Source organism: Danio rerio, chromosome 5 (genome assembly GCF_049306965.1).
Source record: "Danio rerio strain Tuebingen ecotype United States chromosome 5, GRCz12tu, whole genome shotgun sequence".
Taxonomy (NCBI): Eukaryota; Metazoa; Chordata; class Actinopteri; order Cypriniformes; family Danionidae; genus Danio; species Danio rerio.
This window is the reverse complement of record NC_133180.1, coordinates 75814735-75827023: the sequence shown is the minus strand read 5'-3', so window position 1 is coordinate 75827023 and position 12289 is coordinate 75814735. Positions and strand designations below refer to the sequence as shown.

Genomic DNA, 12289 nt, shown 5'->3' with positions numbered 1-12289 from the left:
ATAAATAACACAAATAATAATACGGAGAAATACAGAATTGCTCATGGAGTTGTATGGCAAGCCAAATTAGCTCAAATTGCACTCAACTTTACTCATTATGGCATTTTTACTGGCGAGAATTTAATCACAGAACTCTCAAATAAAATTTTTACTATTACGAATGCACTAGCAGAGCTCTATAATTAAATTAGTAAGCTCTTTTTGTAATTGTACAATCAAAAGTTGAATTACACAGCTCTATATTTGAAGGCACAGTATGTCATTTTGGCCACTAGAGGGTGTGTATTCACAACAAACAAAGGTATAAAGCAAGTGTGCCGCAAGCCTACGTTTGAGTGAAGGTTTCGGCCGTTAGATCGCCCCCTGGGGGCTGGCTGCAGTACAAGTCATAAAGCCCGCCTCCTCCGTGTTAATGAAGGAGACTTGAGCCCAAATAAAAAAAAATATTACACTTGCAATAAAATGTCCCGAAAGATAGTTCTGGTCGATTAAGGCACTGGTTATTGTGCTGAAATAGGTGCAGATCTTCATTTTTGTAAACAGTTTGTTTTTAGCAGTAATTTAATGCTGGGCGTGTCATCGTGATTGACAGCTGTGATTGACAGTTTCTCAAAGCGCGGCGTCTGAGCTTCGGCAGGAGACTGAAGTAGACTGAAATGTTATTATTCGATTTCTGTGTTATTTTACCATGACAAAATGAGTTCAGCAGTAAACTATAGTTTCTGACATACATGATCCTGGTGGAACACTGTTTATTCGCTAAGTTCAGGGCTTTTTTCGGGCTTTATTAGTTTGCTGATACACGCCTAGCCACCCAGATAGCAAAACACAGTTCCGGCTAGATTCTCGCCTGCCGGAGACTTATCTCTTAGAGCTCAGACTGACTAATGTTACCTCTGCTGGACCTACTCCGGATGCCTGGACTCACTACCCAATTCCAGCCCGAGTCAATCGAGCCAGATGCGGCGGCCGAGCGAGCAGGCGCTGCCGCATGCGAGCCGGAATCAGCCCGCGACGCCGCGAGTAACTTAAGTTATGCGCTGCGGCCTGGAGCTGGCGCGATTGAATATATAAAACCCTCATATTTGTTAACGTTATTACATCCATTTGTGTTGATATGACAGCAAACGCATGCTGAGAAGTTCGGGGGGCGTGGTTGATTTTACATAAAGCGTTTGATTGGAAGCTCGACTCCGCTCATTTTCGCGGCTCCTCCTCTGGCTCCATCAGACAATCCTTCTGCGCATGTCTGGCTCCAATTTCAGCAGTCTTTTGCGACAGTTTGTGCCCGTCAAGCAGGCGTTTTGCCCTCAAGGCGTTCAATGGGAAAAAGGGCTGTCGCGTCGTCCATATTTTTTACAGTCATTGGTATAAAGCCTCACCCGTTACTGACGATCTCGATCTTTTTCTCATATCATGAATAGGTTTGAGTAAGAAGCAACCAACCACCATTAGAGTTTTTACCTCCTGAAGATAATGTCAGTGACTAAAGCCCAATTTATGCAAGATTTTCATTTCATTATTATTATTATTATTATTATTCATTCATTTTCTTTTCGGCTTAGTCCCTTTATTAATCTGGGGTTGCCACAGCGTAATGAATCGCCGACTTAAGGGTGATTTATGCTTCGGCGTCAAACGCCGGTGTATGCTATGGCGCTGACGCATAGCCCTTCGCCATTGCCGTCCGCGTCGCTGACGTGCACCTCTCAAAAAATGTAACTACACGTCACAACGACGCGTAGCGCAAGCTCTGTGATTGGTCGGCTTGGTAGCGCTGACAAGTCTGGGCGGGACCGAGAGCTGCGTAAATGGTGCGAGCCTGATGGAGCGATTGTTTACAAGTGTGGAGTCACGTGAAGGAGCTCCGGATGGAAAGTTTTGTTTTGTGTTTACCTCATAGTTAGAGTTGTTGCACGTCCGCCGGTTCCTGCCTCAAAATGAGCGAGTTTGAGTCACCTGTACATCCCGGAAGTGTTCAGGAAAAACAAAACAGCAGCAAAGAAACTCGACACAGAGGAACATTAACACCTCACTGCCAACTAGCCTTTCGGAAGTGTTAATGCAGACCCACAGAGACAGCGCGCAGAAGTATAAATGCACAGCTACGCATGTTGCATGTGCCGTGGGTTACGCCGGTCACTTGACGCAGAAGTATAAACCAGGCTTTAGCCAGCATATGTTTTACACAGTGGATGCCGATAATCTTAATAGTATCTTGTAGTGTGCGCACATTTAAGATTTGTGGAAATAAAATCATCAAAGATTCTCCTCATGTAACGTTAGTCATGTTTTGAATCTGCCACTATGCAGACTCAAAGGGGTTTGTAGCTCCGCCCTCTTTTGAAATGAGCATAATCTCGTTTAAATTTAAAGCGTCAGTCACCAACACAGCACAATTTGAATCAAAATTTAAAAGGGGCAGTTTCAATACAATATATAGCATTATTTGTGAAGTATTTTAAGCGGAAACACTCTCAGAGACTTGTTTTACATCTTCTAAAAAGGGTTTACTTTAAGCTAATTTGGCTTGCCGTAGAGCCCGGCTGTGTGGCTCGTGATGTCAACTAGCTCACTGATTGGCTGATTTCCACGTCAATCAAACCCTGAAAGTTCAAGTAAAGTAGAGGAGCCGGTTTGGAAGAGGAAGTTGTCGGGTAGTTACCGAAAACACTGGGACGGTGAGCTCAGCTGGATCTCCTCATATCTTCGGTAACACAACTTTTTTTTTTAGTATCACTGTAGTTCATCTGGAGCCGTAATGGAAGGACGACACGACAATTCACCAACGCAAGCTTTCGACAAGGACGTGCTGGAACTGACGGTTGAAGATGTTTATGACATTTCATACGTGATTGGCAGAGATTTGCTAAAAGTAAACACGGGTGGAAACCGGGAGATCTCGGATTTACAGTTCAAGATCGTCCGCGTGCTGGAGATGTTCGAGACCATGGTGAACAAATACAACCTGTCGCTGGAGGAGCTGAGGATGGAGATGGACAACATGAGGACGGAGATGGACAGGGTTGTGGCTGAAGGTTCTAGTGGGAACATTAATGTGAGTGGCTTCAGGTAGTGGCTTCAGGTAGAGTTCATGCTGAATTAATCCGGGATTTATTATACATGTCTAGGCGTCTTTTGATTCATTGGCCGTTGTTCAGATTAGGATGCTTCTACTTTGAGGTAAAGTTGGTTTTGTATTTAGACAGTCAGACTTTCTCCTTAATAAAATACTTTTAAAACAAAATATTAAATAGGAAATCATATTATCAGCCAATGACTATCATAGTACAGTCAATTGAAGGGTGCTAATGTTGTTTTAAAGTCTTTACTTGAGATGTCAGACTAGATATTCCACGTTAGCGTGGTAAACCTTATAGGGGTTGTGGAACAAGTTATCACTGAACGAATGTGTGAATATAAAACCAACTTTACCTCAGTTGTTTTTACTATAACAATAGCTATAGATTTTATCCCAAATAAAAACAGAAAAACATGGCTAATAACCATAAATTAACAATAATATCCCCCCTTTGGACGAAAATACTATTGTATAACCAACTTTACCTCAATTGTTTCTACTACAACAATGACTATATGGATTTTATTCCAAATAAAATCAGAAAAACATGGCTATTAACCATATATTAACAATAATATAACACCATTGGACAAAAATACTATTGTAAAACCAACTTTACCTCAATTGCTTCTACTACTGCAATGACTTTGGTTTTAATCACAAATAAAATCAGAAAAACATGGCTATTAACCATAAATTAACAATAATATTCCCCCATTGGACAAAAATACTATAATAAATAGCCATGTTTTCTGTTTTTATTTGGGATAAAATCCATAATCATTGCTGTAGTAGAAGCAATTGAGGTAAAGTTGGTTTTACTATAGTATTTTGCCCTGTATGGGGGAATATTATTAGTAACTTGTGGTTAATAGCTATGTTTTTCTGTTCTTATTTGTTATTCATGGCTATTAACCATAACTTTACAAAAATGTTCTCCTATTGGACAAAATTGCTATAGAAATGTTTTTTTTATTGCTTCTACTACGACAATGACTCTGGTTTTTATCAATAATAAAAACAGAAAAACATGGTTATTAACCATAAATTAACAATAATATTCTCCTATATGGGACAAAAATACTATTGTATAACCAATTTTACCTAAATTGCTTCTACTACAACAGTGACTATGGATTTTATCACACAGATAAACATGGCTATTAACCATAAATTAAGTGTAATATTCTGCCATATAGGACAAAAATACTGTAGTAAAACCAACTTTACCTCAATTGTTTCTACTACAGCAATGTATCTGGTTTTAATCACAAATAAAAACAGAAAGCATGGCTATTAACTATAAATTAACAATAACGTTCCCCCATATGGGACAAAAATACTATAGTAAAACCAAATTTACCTCATTTGCTTCTACTACAACAATGACTGTATGGTTTTTATTAAAAAATAAAAACAGAACAATATGGCTATTAACCATAAATTAACAATAATATCCCCCATAAGGGACAAAAATACCATAGTAAATACTCTAGTGTGTTTGAACCATGCTATAACAAAGCTCTTGAATTGGTATGTTGTTGTAAATCTACTTTGGTAATACGACAAATATAGTAATAATAACCAATACTTTACTGACTTTTCTACAGATATATCACAATACGCACAATTTACTGTAGTAAAAACTAAAGTATACTACAGTATACAGTTTATCAGTTCACAATAGTTAATACTACAGTGTTCTGTTGCATTCATAAACAAAGTGGTGTAAATACTATAATACATATAGTATAATAGACTTTAGTTTGGCTCTACATGTGCAAAATAGTAATACACTATTTGAATGAAATTATACACATTTACTATAATAATACCATGGTTATTTTTCATAAATGTTTACTAGTTAATTACAAATAAATCTAAAAAGCCATTGCAGTTAAGTCATGGTAACCACACCAACTTTAAATGAACCACAAAACTATGGTCTGTTAATCTGCCGATAACAAAATCTATTAAAACCATAGCTAATTTCCATATTTTCCAAAGCACAATTACTGATTCAATATAGATTAGGCTCAGTCAATACTATAAATAGCCTGATGTTACCACAGAACTAATTTGCATTGCTGGTTTTTCACACAGGTCTCTTTTAGGATGATTTGTTTATCGATTGTGCAGACTTAAACACAAACATTTTCATTCTTTCAAAGCAGACTGTGGGGCCAAATAAGCTAGTTGTGGATTTAAAAGACCCAAACCGGCCGCGATTCACCATGCAGGAGCTGAAGGAGGTTCTGCAGGAGAGAAACAAACTCAAAGCCCAGCTGTTAGTGGCGCAGGAGGAGCTGCAGCTCTACAAGAGGTGAAGAGCGCACCACACACAGGCTTTCAGAGCTAATGGAAAGACTTTTATTATGGTTTTAACCCCTTTATTTTACCCATATAAGGTAACTAAAAGTTTTGTAATGAACCCCAGTAATACTTTAGGGGTTTTCAAGTTAATTCATGTTTATTTATATAGCTCTTTTACAATGTAGGTTGTGTCAAAGCAGCTTAACATAGAAACTCTGGTTAATTTTGGGTTTTCATAAGTATTTCAATAAGTATTGTATAAAGGATCATTAATAATAGCAAAGGCAATAATGCATTTTAATCATACTTCACCTTTCTTACATCCAAAGTACTACATCTATCAGAACCAATGTAATCGGAATATAATGAAAATAATGTGTTTTTATCACTGAAATGACAGATTATACAGAAAATAGATGTACAGATGCAAACATTTATTTAACTTTTACTAGTGTAAACAAAAAGGTGAAAATTAAACTTTATTATTTCATGCTAATGGTGGCTGGATGTATGATTCTGCAGGAGGAGACAGTCAAAAATAGCTATAGTGCAAGTCTTTAAGTTAATATTTAATATGGGTCGCCACAGCAGAATGAACCGCCAACTTTTCCAGCAAATGTTTTACACAGCGAATGGCCTTCCAGCCCAACAGCCTGTACTGGGAAAACAAACATTGTTTTTAAAGGTAACTTGATCTAATAAGTTTGTTTCCACCTGGAGAAATTGTGAAGCGCAATTGATGTGATCCAAGACCTGTGAAGAGATGATGCCAACCATAGAGGATGTCTAGAGGTCTCCATAATCCTGGACCAGGCTGTATCCTGAGCAGATGCTGTGGCGCTCATGGAGGAGTGGAGACTGATTCCTGAAAGATCCCAGTGACAGACGAGTCTCTGTATTGATCTCGTGGGCCAGTCTGTACACCCGCTGGTGACCTACTCACACCTGCAGCTTCCCCACGATGGATGTCCAGCGTTCTCCAGCACCGAGACAGCAGCTCTACACAAGGAGTTTGGCCAGAGGAGAAATGGTCGAGCCTGGTTTCTCCGTTTTTTCCTTCACTTCCGCCAGTTGGTGAAGTTTGTTCCTCCTCTGTCACCATTGGCTTGCTTGGTTTGGGACTTGTGGAGCTGCACATTGATGGATTTGCACTTAAGTGTTTGGACTCTCAGCAGTGAATATTAAACCACACTGAACTGAACTGAACTGAACTTCAACTCTGAAAAATGGACTGATGTATTGAAGGCCAGCTAGTAAGTGCTGTGCAGGTAAACCTCACTCCTCTGACCTCTAAAGGTGCTCTAGCGACTGACGCTAGTGGCCTTGGTCTTCAGCCTCCTTGTTAGAGCAACCGACTCCCATGCGGAAAGTTGCCAGTTCGATCCCAGCTCGGAGCGGCTTGGGTGGTGTAGGACTGGCGGGGTTACACTGACACAGTTTCACAAGATCTTTAACTCTTAGTCTTCAGTTTATCATCCATTCATCTGTGTGTTGATGTTTGTCTGATGTGTTTTCAGTGGAGTCCTGAGTTCACAGCAGAACATGGTGGAGGTAAACCTGGAGACGGTTCCTCAGTCTGAACCCTCACGCTCCAGCATCACAGAGGACAGCAAAGAGAAGAGCACCATCCAGAAACTGTGAGTGGTTTTCTGGTTATTCAATGTATTATACATTACATATGTTCATCCAAAAGTAGGAACAATGGGAGATGTTGTACACTAGCTGACAAAAGTCTTGTCGCTTAGCCAAGTTTTAGGAACAGCAAATAATAACTAATGATAGGCAAAGGCCTCTAGATTAAGCTTGTTTTACCCAAATAAAATATGATCAAGCCTTGATTTTTAATGATTTGATTAGGGCAGTAAGGTCTGACTTTGCTTAGACTAAAGTCTGGTCACTGAGCAGAAATAATGTCCAGTATAGAATATAAAGTCCTGCTGCAGTGGAGACAGAATGAATATTGTGTCTGACTCCGTCATGAGCCTGGAGGACTGCATCCATACATCTCTGACATGACTCAAATCACTGATTAAGTCATCTGGAATGGAGAATAAAGTCTTGCAGGACTCCCAAAGTTCTTCATCTTCTTCTGGATTCATCTTCAATGCCTCCTCCATCTTACCCCACACATGCTCAATAATGTTTATTTATGGTGACTGGGCTGGCCAATCCTGGAGCATCTTGACCTTCTTTGCTTTCAGGAGCTTTGATGTGGAGGCTGAAGTATGTTGAGCGCTATCCTGCTGGAGAATTGTCCCTCTCCTGTGGTTTGTAATGTAATGGGCAGCACAAATGTCTTGATACCTCAGGCTGTTGATGTTGATCATCCACTCTGCAGATCTCTCGCACGCCCCCATACTGAATGTATCCCCAAACCATGACTTTTCCTTCACCAAACTTGACTGATATCTGTGAGAATCTTGGCTCCATGCTGGTTCCAGTAGGTCTTCTGCAGTATTGGGGGGGATGATTGGGATGCAGCTCAACAGATGATTCATTGGAGAAATTGACCTTCTGACATATTTTCAAATTAATAACTAGAACACAAGACCCTTACCAGGTAGTGTAGATTGTAATCTTAAAGGGATAGTACACTCAAAAATGAAATGTCATTATTTTTTATTTCTTCTGTTGAACACAAAATAAGACATTTTGAAGAATGTTGGGGAAAAGGTAGCTTTTGACGTCCATAATAGGAACCAAAAACAAATAAATAAAGTTAATGGCCGTTTTCTTTGAGCATTCTTGGAAATATTTTCCTTTGTGTTCAACAAAAGAAATAAATTTAGTAAAAGATTGAAAGTTAATAACCGTTTTCATTTTACCTTCAAGTTTTGGTTCAGATTTTAAATAATGACATTATTAACTTATAATTTTTAACATGAGTAAGTTAATTAAAGCGCCGGTCGATACACTGTTGGCCAAAAGTTGAGAGTATTTAAATTTAATTAATTAGTTTGTGTCTCTTTTGTTTACAAATGCTGCATTAATAGATACATATACAATTGAGAAATACCATTAGGATTTATTATCAGTTTTTAAAAGTATATTCTTGAGATGTACAGCTGATTTTAAGGCAGCCATTACTACAGTCACCAAGTTCACTCAGTTCTTCATTCTGATCTGCAGATTTTCTATATAAATAAATAAATACATAACTAGATTAAATTGATATGTGTTTTATTTAATGCATGTATGGCAGTATTGTAAGGCTGGGGTGGATGCCTGTAATCCTGCCATATTCTCATGCAGTTTTCATTTATTGAAGACTCACGTGAGTTGTGGGATGATGAAGCAGGTTTGAACTTTGCTCTTCAATCTCGAGTTGTACATTTGTCTCAGTCACATTCATTTGTATAACGGTTTTATGATTCATATCTTTTCAAGGCAGTTTAACAGAGACATGCTTCACAGGGAAACACACTGCATGAGCATCCAGAGATGACCGTAACAAGAGGATATTATGCACAATAATATTTCACTCTTAAAAAATAATGTTATGTATTAAAAAGAACCTATTTTGCAAAAATCACTTTTATAAGGGGGTTAAATGCAGTTGTGGGGCAACATTACGTGAATATAGTCAGCTTCTAGTGGTAAAAATTCATTTAATTCTATATGTTTATAATCACACTTGATATTAACAGTCTGCAGAAACACTTTGATTGACATTCTCCCTTTTGTACGTGTCGTCAGAGGGGGAAAGCCCCGCCCATTGGTGCCCATCTCTCCCTCATTAGCATGAACAGCCCTGAGTGAGAAGCAGCCGTCCATTAGCCAGGTTTTTCATCATCACTTGGAGGATTATGTGATCATTGTCATTAAGTGAACAGATTAAAGTGCTCCATATATTTAGTCATTTGATACATCATGATAACAGGCCTGGGGATGGAAATCAGGGTTTCTACAAGTTTCATCAAGTCCCATTTAATATATTTTAAGGCCCTTTTAAGACCAGTAAGAATGACATTTAGACTTTAGATGTAATTGTTTTTAGTTTTTTTCCCCCTGAATAGGGAAATTAATTTGGGGAATTTGCTGTAATGTCGAAAAGCTGTGAATTGTATCTCTTTGCAACAAAAAAAAAATTTAAATAATGTTATTGGGATTTATTGTTGGTCATTGGATGGATGTTTGCCTGACTGAGTAGCTTTACTTGGACAAAGGGCTGTGAAAAATGATTCAAGTTAACAGTTTAAGGCCTAACATTTTGTTTTTGACATTGAAGACTTTATAAGACCCAGCGGACACCCTGGAAATGTTTTAAATTGTCCATTTGAAATGTTGCTCAACCCCGCTGTTAACATTGTTTACATTCATTTCAGGTTAAAAACAAACAAACAAACAAATTAAAACCCATTTTTAATTTGATTATAATATCCATTGCGGCATCAGTTGTTTTCTTAGTATCTCAAATCAGTTGGTTCAAAGATCTGGCTTCGCTAAGCCCCGCCTTTTTATGTGCCTACTCTTCTCTGATTGGTCAAATATGGACAAACTCAACTCTTTGGCTAATTTAAATTTTAATAATAACATCCTTATTATTATTTACAACAATCAAACACAAAAAAAAGTCTATTAGTTGACTCTTGGGTTGTTGTTATTTTTAATGAAATTTGAATTGTCCCAACTGTCCATATTTGACCCAACGTCAAGTTAATGCAATACGCAGCTTTTTATATAAACCAAGTTTCAGCACTTGTAAACTAACTCTCTCTCTCTCTCTCTTTTTCAGGTTCTCGTTTCGACAGAAATGATACGTCTGCAAAAAAGGATTCAATATAAACCAAACCAATCAGAAGCAAGTGAAGGAACTGAGTGAGGAGAGACGGGAAGATGTCATCTGTTCTTTGTTTTAACAGTACTGACCCATTTCTGACTGGAAATACCCAACTGCTGGATTTAAATGGGTAGATTTTAACCGTGTGGCTGTCTTTACTTTCATCTAGTATTAAGCCTTATATAAATGACCATCTTAGAGGCTTTTAGAGCCTTACTATGCTTTTGTATTATCATCACAACACTTTAAATATTCTAATACAGTATTTATTTACCGTGCTAATATTGTATGACAATACTAGAATCAGTTTTAACTCAGTCATGTTATATGAAAATACATATTTTGGGACTAATTGAGACAGTACTAAACTAAGTGAACTGGATTTCATGCATCGAGTCTCTGTGCACCACATGACTTTTGGGATCTTTCCATCTTTATTATGCAACTGTTGACAAGCTTTTGCTTTCAATCTCTAGTCCCAGTTATAATAAACGTGGGATCATTAGGGAAGCACCAACCTGATTCCACCAAGCAGGACATGTTCTTGGATTAACTTGTATAATGATCCTGGAACAACACTTCTATCAGCCAATCGGAATTAAGGATATACATTTACTGTTTATGGTTCGGTTTATGCACTTCAACATGGTTGTTATCTATTATTCCCCTCTGATTCTGATAATTTGCCATTATGGTTGGGTTTAGGGGTAGGGAACAGGTATGGGTTACATTTTCCAACAAAAATTATGTAGACCATATATGTTAATCCAGGATCGCATCGTATTTGGCAAAATCATGCTGAGTATTAGGGATGCTAGAGTGAAAATAAAGAGGTATTTCTACTAAAATCCAATGCTGTAGGCAGCAATGTGTAGCACACTAAATCTATTATATGACATGTGGTGTTTTGAAAATCATATGAATGTACAAATTCAGATTTTCCTGCTGTCGATATATCACTACTGGCTGAATGTATGACAGCTTGTCCACGTTTCTGCAATGCAGGACATTTAGAAAGTGATTTACGTGGGTTGACTAAAGTTGACCACATTTGTTAAATATATTTAAATGACTAAATCAAAAGTATATCTGGCACAGTCTTTCATTTCCTAAATGGTAGTTAAAAATGGAATTCAATAATCTCCAAATTTCAACATGCTTTTCTCAATTTTGCCATTTTTAATACAAATGTTTTTAATATTCTTTTATTTTTTTCTTCTTGGATCAAACTGGTTTGATTGTTCTTTGTCAGATGTATTACATTTAACCGAATGCAATAAAAATCCAGTATAGTCCACTAATATTCATTCTCCTTCAGCTTAGTCCTTTTATTTATCAGGGGTCGCCACAGCGGAATGAACCACCAACTATTCCAGCATATGTTTTACACAGCGGATCCACGTCCAGCTGCAACCCTATGCCAACACCTGTGTGCAAACTCCACACAGATATGCCAACTGAACCAGCTGGGACTCGAACCAGTGACCTTGCTGTGAGGCAACAGTGCTAACCACAGAGCCACAGAACAAATATTCAGCAAATATTATATTTCCTATAAACATCTATACATCACATATTAATTTCTTCGTTTCATCACAGTATAGTAATGCCTGTCAACCTGAATATGTTCCTAATTTATCCCTTTTTTGCTAGTCTATATTAACATTGAGTTTTAACTGGTGTTCCAGATGGGCTGCACAAAAGCATGGGGGAAACCCTGACATTGCAATATTTAGTTTTACTGAAAAAAATTGGTGATTATAATATAATTGCACAAAATAACCCTATTGGGAAACAATTCCTAATTTAATAATGATTAAAATGTTTGCACAAGAGTTCATCTGCTTAAACGTAAAAAAAAAGTAAGTTAATTATGCAAAATAAAACAAATAAAAAGACAACACGGATAAGTTAAAGAAACAACACCTCATGGGATTTGTTTGAGTCGAACTGTATCGAACTAGTAGAAATTCAATAATCGAATGTAAAATAACGCTGCAAAGTCTTAATTGCATTAAACAAACACAATCTTTTCTTAAAGTGGTCAATTTAATAATTTCTCGCCCCCAAATAGTTTAGATCTCACAGTCCTGAGCTGCAGGCACACTGTACTT

The 12289-nt window shown here is 37.7% G+C and overlaps 1 protein-coding gene across 2 annotated transcripts; it reads left to right on the top strand.

The window, feature by feature from the left end:
* The first annotated feature begins 2643 nt into the window (after nucleotides 1-2643).
* On the top strand, nucleotides 2644-11447 carry rilpl2 (Rab interacting lysosomal protein-like 2). Of its 2 annotated transcripts, none has more exons than XM_005168657.6 (4): nucleotides 2644-3058; nucleotides 5254-5405; nucleotides 6913-7032; nucleotides 10131-10316. In XM_005168657.6, the coding sequence occupies exons 1-4, from the start codon at nucleotides 2762-2764 to the stop codon at nucleotides 10150-10152; spliced, it is 591 nt and encodes a 196-aa protein (XP_005168714.2). In that variant the 5' UTR covers nucleotides 2644-2761; the 3' UTR covers nucleotides 10153-10316.
* Nucleotides 11448-12289: the final 842 nt, after the last annotated feature.

What these genes read in the sequence shown, in the direction of transcription:
- rilpl2 (XM_005168657.6), top strand. Translation starts at nt 2,762, where the DNA reads ATGGAAGGACGACACGACAATTCACCAACGCAAGCTTTCGACAAGGAC. An exon ending in GAGCTGCAGCTCTACAAGAG is followed by an intron (nt 5,406 to 6,912) that starts GTGAAGAGCGCA and finishes ATGTGTTTTCAG; the next exon opens with TGGAGTCCTGAGTTCACAGC. An exon ending in AAGAGCACCATCCAGAAACT is followed by an intron (nt 7,033 to 10,130) that starts GTGAGTGGTTTT and finishes TCTCTTTTTCAG; the next exon opens with GTTCTCGTTTCGACAGAAAT.